Here is a 7,426-nt window from a genome sequence, read left to right on the forward strand (position 1 = left end):
TTTTCCTTAAAATTCTACACACAATACCTCCATAATGACAAGGTAAAACAGTTTTTTTAACAACATTTTGCAAATGTATTTAAAAAATATATATATATGTATATATATATATATATATATATATATATATATATATATATATATATATATATATATATATATATATATATATATATATATATATATATATATATATATATATATATATATATAAAAATATATATAAACTGATGTACTGTTACAGCCTTGTTTTAATAGCCTTATTCCAAATTGGAATACATTAATTGTCCTCAAAATGACCATGTAATGACAATGTGAACCACTTTTGTTTTACAACATTTTGCAAAAGTATATTAAAATTTTTAAAAACTAAGAAATGACATGTACATAATTATTCACAGCCTTTTTTTTTTTTTTTTTTTTTAGAATATTTTGCAAATGTATTAAAAACTGTTACGCAATAAGGCTGCAACTGTTACAGCCTTACTCGAAAATGCAATAAAAAAAATTCCTTAAAATTCTACACACAATACCTCCATAATGACAAGGTAAAACAGTTTTTTTAACAACATTTTGCAAATGTATTTAAAAAAAAAAATATATATATATATATATATATATATATATATATATATATATATATATATATATATATATATATATATATATATATATATATATATATATATAAACTGATGTACTGTTACAGCCTTGTTTTAATAGCCTTATTCCAAATTGGAATACATTAATTGTCCTCAAAATGACCCTGTAATGACAATGTGAACCAGTTTTGTTTTACAACATTTTGCAAAAATGTATTAAAAAATTTTAAAACTAAGAAATTATATGTACATAATTTTCACAGCCTTTTTTTTTTTTTAGAATATTTTGCAAATGTATTAAAAACTGTTACGCAATAATGCTGCAACTGTTACAGCCTTACTCCAAAATGCAATACATTTGTTTCCTCAAAATTCTACACACAATACCTCCACAATGACAAGGTAAAAGAGTTTGTTAAGAAAATTTTGCAAATGTATAAAAAAATATGTATATATACTGTATATATAAAAACTGATGTACTGTTACAGCCTTGTTTTAATAGCCTTATTCCAAATTGGAATACATTAATTGTCCTCAAAATAACCCTGTAATGACAATGCGAACCACTTTTGTTTTACAACATTTTGCAAAAGTTTATTAAAAATTTTAAAAACTAAGAAATGACATGTACATAATTATTCACAGCCTTTTTTTTTTTCTTTTTTTTTTAGAATATTTTGCAAATGTATTGAAAACTGTTACGCAATAAGGCTGCAACTGTTACAGCCTTACTCCAAAATGCAATAAAAAAAATTCCTTAAAATTCTACACACAATACCTCCACAATGACAAGGTAAAACAGTTTTTTTAACAACATTTTGCAAATGTATTTAAAAAAAAAAATATATATATATATATATATATATATATATATATATATATATATATATATATATATATATATATATATATATATATATATATATATATATATATATATATAAACTGATGTACTGTTACAGCCTTGTTTTAATAGCCTTATTCCAATTTGGAATAAATAAATTGTCCTCAAAATGACCCTGTAATGACAATGTGAACCTGTTTTGTTTTTAGAACATTTTGCAAAAATGTGTTAAAAATAAAAAAATAAGAAATTACATGTACACAATTATTCACAGCCTTTTTCGGAAACAATTTTTCACATTATGGGGTATTGAATGTAGAATTTTGAGGACAAAAATGAATTCATTCCATGTTGGAATAAGACTGTAACTGTCACAGCCTTGTTTTAATAGCCTTATTCCAAATTGGAATACATTCATTGTCCTCAAAATGACACTGTAATGACAATGTGAACCAGTTTTGTTTTACAACATTTTGCAAAAGTTTATTAAAAATTTTAAAAACTAAGAAATGACATGTACATAATTATTCACAGCCTTTTTTTTTTTTTAGAATATTTTGCAAATGTATTAAAAACTGTTACGCAATAAGGCTGCAACTGTTACAGCCTTACTCCAAAATGCAATAAATGTTTTTCCTCAAAATTCTACACACAATACCTCCACAATGACAAGGTAAAACAGTTTGTTAAGAAAATTTTGCAAATGTATAAAAAAATATGTATATATACTGTATATATAAAAACTGATGTACTGTTACAGCCTTGTTTTAATAGCCTTATTCCAAATTGAAATACATTAATTGTCCTCAAAATGACCCTGTAATGACAATGTGCACCACTTTTGTTTTACAACATTTTGCAAAAGTTTATTGAAAATTTTAAAAACTAAGAAATTACATGTACATAATTATTCACAGCCTTTTTTTTTTTTTTTTAGAATATTTTGCAAATATATTAAAAACTGTTGCGCAATAAGGCTGCAACTGTTACAGCCTTACTCCAAAATGCAATACATTTTTTTCCTTAAAATTATACACACAATACCTCCATAATGACAAGGTAAAACAGTTTTTTTAACAACATTTTGTAAATGTATTTTTTAAAAAAAAAATATATATACATATATATATATATATATATATATATATATATATATATATATATATATATATATATATATATATATATATATACATATATATATATATACACATATATATATATATACACATATACACATATATATATATATATATATATATATATATATATATATATATATATATATATATATATATATATATATATATATATATATATATATCAATGTTTATTTATATAGCCCTAAATTGATTGATTGAGACTTTTATTAGTAGTAATCACAAGTGTCTCAAAGGGCTGTACAAGCCACAACGACATCCTCGGTACAGAGCCCACATACGGGCAAGGAAAAACTCACCCCAGTGGGACGTCGGTGAATGACTATGAGAAACCTTGGAGAGGACCGCATATGTGGGTAACCCCCCCCCTCTAGGGGAGACCGAAAGCAACGGATGTCGAGTGGGTCTGACATAACATTGTGAAAGTCCAGTCCACAGTGGATCCAACACATCAGCGGGAGTCCAGTCCACAGCGGGGCCAACAGGAAACCATCCCGAGCGGAGACGGGTCAGCAGCGCAGAGATGTCCCCAACCGATGCACAGGCTAGTGGTCCACCCGGGGTCCCGGCTCTGGACAGCCAGCACTTCATCCATGGCCACCGGACCTATGCAACTCCCCCTCGCAAGGGACAGGAGAGAAGAGGAGAGAAGAAAAGAAACGGCAGATCAACTGGTCTAAAAAAGGGGGGGTCTATTTAAAGGCTAGATTATACAAATGAGTTTTAAGATGGGACTTAAATGCTTCTACTGAGGTAGCATCTCTAACTGTATATATATATATATATATATATATATATATATATATATATATATATATATATATATATATATATATATATATATATACATATTGAAATACATTAATTGTCCTCAAAATGACCCTGTAATGACAATGTGAACCAATTTTATTTTTAGAACATTTTGCAAAAATGTATTAAAAAATTTAAAAACTAAGAAATTACATGTACATAATCATTCACAGCTTTTTTTTTTTTTTAGAATATTTTGCAGATGTATTAAAAACTGTTACGCAATAAGGCTGCAACTGTTACAGGCTTACTCCAAAATGCAATACATTTTTTTCCTCAAAATTCTACATACAATACCTCCATAAGGACAAGGTAAAAGAGTTTTTAAGAACATTTTGCAACTGTATAAAAATATATATATATATATATACATCTAAAAACTGATGTACTGTTACAGCCTTGTTTTAATAGCCTTATTCCAAATTGGAATACTTTAATTGTCCTCAAAATGACCCTGTAATGACAATGTGAACCACTTTTGTTTTTAGAACATTTTGCAAAAATTTATTAAATAATAAATAAATAAATAAATTACATGTACATAATTATTCACAGTCTTTTTCTGGCACACTTTTTCACTTTACGGGGTATTGAATGTAGAATTTTGAGGACAAAAATGAATGCATTCTATTTTGGAATAAGACTGTAACATAACAAAATGTTGAAAAAGTGAATACTTTCCGGGTGAATGTGCGTATTCCATTTTGCCTTCATTTTGTACGTGCGTTGTGACAATTTAGACCCAGAAAGAACAGTGTCCGCAGCAGCTGATTGGCATGTTAACCAACAAAACAAAATAGTGGTAAATGTAAAGACAGTTCCATCCAGTAGCGTGCGAAGCCAGTAGAAAAATCATCAACAAAACAAAGGCGACTGATGAGAAATTCCCATAGAATTGCAGGCCCTGCCCGCTTGTCAAATTCCCCCCTTTAGTCCTCACGCTGGATGAAGTCTGAGAAAGAATGCTGGCAGGATATAAGTGGCGCACCAGGGGACCACATTGGATTGAAAGTGGCATAAATACAAAGTCATAATAAAAGCCACAAATACAATCTGCTTAAATAAACAGCTGTTGTGAAAGTTACCTTCTTTAAACTGGAGGCAATCATCCTTTTTTTGGTGCACCACAGCGCCCCTACTGGCCAAAGAAAATGTGTGAAATGTGTAAATTAGCTATATTGTCCTATTTTAGTATCATTTCAGGAAGAATGATCATATTATGTCTCATTTCTCCACTTCACTGTCGCAGCCAGCCAGACTACGAGGCTTATTTCCTGCCATAATCATGACTTTAGTGTACATTATTTGAGTGGGGAAGTAGTTAAAAAGGGAGGTTGTAAAGAGTTAAAATATTAATATATGACTTTTAAAATTGTGTTTTTATGAGAAGAAAGAAAGAAAAAGAAAAAACACTTGCAATGTTATTAGTCGTTAAACAGCACCACCATGTGTAAACATTCAGCATTGCACTCCCATGTTTCCTGCAGTGACATATAAAGTGCAATAGGTCGCAGGAAATATTGATGGAGGGACACCACCAGGATGATGTATGTATTACACAACATTATGCAGGTGACGGGAGGATGTTATGTTGATATGATCTCTTGTCATCAATGATTTATATCAATGATTAATATGACTAACTGCAGTACACTAACCTGATGCAAGATTCCACGTATTAGTTGACAGCCTAATATATATATATATATATATATATATATATATATATATATATATATATTTGGTCGCACCTTTCGTTCCATGAGAATGATCTCATAGAACTCACAATATATATACTGTATGTATGTATATATATATATATATATATATATATATATATATATATATATATATATATATATATATATATATATATATATATATATATATATATATATATATATATATTTAATGGAGAGTAACTTGCAGCTTAGCTACATTTAATGGAGAGTAACTTGTGGCTTAGCTACATTTAATGGAGAGTAATTTGTAGTTTAGCTACATTTAATGGAGAGTAACTTGTAGTTTAGCTACATTTAATAGAGTAACTTGTAGTTTAGCTACATTTAATGGAGAATAACTTGTGGCTTATCTACATTTAATGGAGAGTAACTTGTAGTTTGGCTACATATAATGGAGAGTAACTTGTGGTTTATCTACATTTAATGGAGAGTAACTTGTGGTTTAGCTACATATAATGGAGAGTAACTTGTGGTTTAGCTACATATAATGGAGAGTAACTTGTGGTTTAGCTATATTTAATAGAGAGTAACTTGTGGTTTAGCTACATTTAATGGAGAGTAACTTATAGTTTAGCTACATTTAATGGAGAGTAACTTGTAGTTTAGCTACATATAATGGAGAGTAGCTTGTGGTTTAGCTACATTTAATGAAGAGTAACTTGTGGTTTAGCTACATTTAATGGAGAGTAACTTAACTTGTGGCTTAGCTACCTTTAATGGAGAGTAACTTGTGGCTTAGCTACATTTAATGGAGAGTAACTTGTGGCTTAGCTACATTTAATGGAGAGTAACTTGTAGTTTAGCTACATTTAATGGAGAGTAACTTGTGGCTTATCTACATTTAATGGAGAGTAACTTGTAGTTTGGCTACATATAATGGAGAGTAACTTGTGGTTTAGCTACATATAATGGAGAGTAAATTGTGGGTTAGCTACATTTGATGGAGAGTAACTTTTGGTTTAGCTATATTTAATGGAGAGTAACTTGTGGTTTAGCTACATATAATGGAGAGTAACTTGTGGTTTAGCTATATTTAATAGAGAGTATTTGTGGTTTAGCTACATTTAATGGAGAGTAACTTGTAGTTTAGCTACATTTAATGGAGAGTAACTTGTAGTTTATCTACATTTAATGGAGAGTAACTTGTAGTTTAGCTACATATAATGGAGAGTAGCTTGTGGTTTAGCTACATTTAATGGAGAGTAACTTAACTTGTGGCTTAGCTACCTTTAATGGAGAGTAACTTGTGGCTTAGCTACATTTAATGGAGAGTAACTTGTGGCTTAGCTACATTTAATGGAGAGTAACTTGTAGTTTAGCTACATTTAATGGAGAGTAACTTGTGGCTTATCTACATTTAATGGAGAGTAACTTGTAGTTTGGCTACATATAATGGAGAGTAACTTGTGGTTTAGCTACATTTAATTGAGTAACTTGTAGTTTAGCTACATTTAATGGAGAGTAACTTGTAGTTTAGCTATATTTAATAGAGAGTAACTTGTGGTTTAGCTACATTTAATGGAGAGTAACTTATAGTTTAGCTACATTTAATGGAGAGTAACTTGTAGTTTAGCTACATATAATGGAGAGTAACTTGTGGTTTAGCTACATTTAATGGAGAGTAACTTGTAGTTTAGTTACATTTAATGGAGAGTAACTTGTGGCTTAGCTACATTTAATGGAGAGTAACTTGTAGTTTAGTTACATTTAATGGAGAGTAACTTGTAGTTTGGCTACATTTAATGAAGAGTAACTTGTAGTTTAGCTACATTTAATGGAGAGTAACTTGTAGCTTCGTTACATTTTCCAAGTACTTGCCCATCACTGATATGTATAAATTTGGATATTTCAGTATGGATGTGCACATCACCACTAGTGAGGTGCAGGTGTGTTTGATAGCTTAGCTGCTGTGTGTGGTCAGAGTTAATGAACATAAACACAAAGACTTTGTGTGATATTTATTATGATATTGCATTATTCGGTTTGTGGCACTTCCTGTTGCTCAGACACAGAACGATCGTCACGATGCACTAAAAGAAAATATGCATAAAAGTATTATTTAAGCAGCAGAATGTCAGGAAGAGTGAGAGTTTATGGCCTCACTCGTGTTGTGCTGCACGCAGGAACTCTCCTCCGGTCCTGTGCTCCTCTGATCCGGCAGCAGAGGGCCCAAAGAGACCAGCTGGAGGTCTGGTGGTTCAGATGAAGCCTCTCGTCTGGGTCTGGCTCCTTCTGATGCTGCCAGGTGACCACGTCAGTTATTGACC

The 7,426-nt window shown here is 30.2% G+C and overlaps 1 protein-coding gene across 4 annotated transcripts in view; it reads right to left on the reverse strand.

The window, feature by feature from the left end:
- Positions 1 to 7,104: 7,104 nt before the first annotated feature.
- The window catches only part of LOC133642270 (zona pellucida sperm-binding protein 1-like), a 15,996-nt gene continuing 15,674 nt past the window's right edge, over positions 7,105 to 7,426 (reverse strand). For 2 of the 4 annotated variants that reach the window (XM_062036370.1, XM_062036369.1), the window contains 2 exons: positions 7,263 to 7,397; positions 7,105 to 7,189 (listed from right to left, as the gene is read on the reverse strand). In XM_062036370.1, the coding sequence (XP_061892354.1) occupies positions 7,121 to 7,189; positions 7,263 to 7,397 (204 nt within the window). In that variant the 3' untranslated portion in view covers positions 7,105 to 7,120. Of the gene's footprint in view, positions 7,190 to 7,262; positions 7,398 to 7,426 lie in introns of those variants that run through there. The other 2 variants (XM_062036371.1, XM_062036372.1) reach the window with 2 other exon arrangements.

This window comes from Entelurus aequoreus, linkage group LG25, assembly GCF_033978785.1.
Source record: "Entelurus aequoreus isolate RoL-2023_Sb linkage group LG25, RoL_Eaeq_v1.1, whole genome shotgun sequence".
In the NCBI taxonomy this organism is placed as follows: domain Eukaryota; kingdom Metazoa; phylum Chordata; class Actinopteri; order Syngnathiformes; family Syngnathidae; genus Entelurus; species Entelurus aequoreus.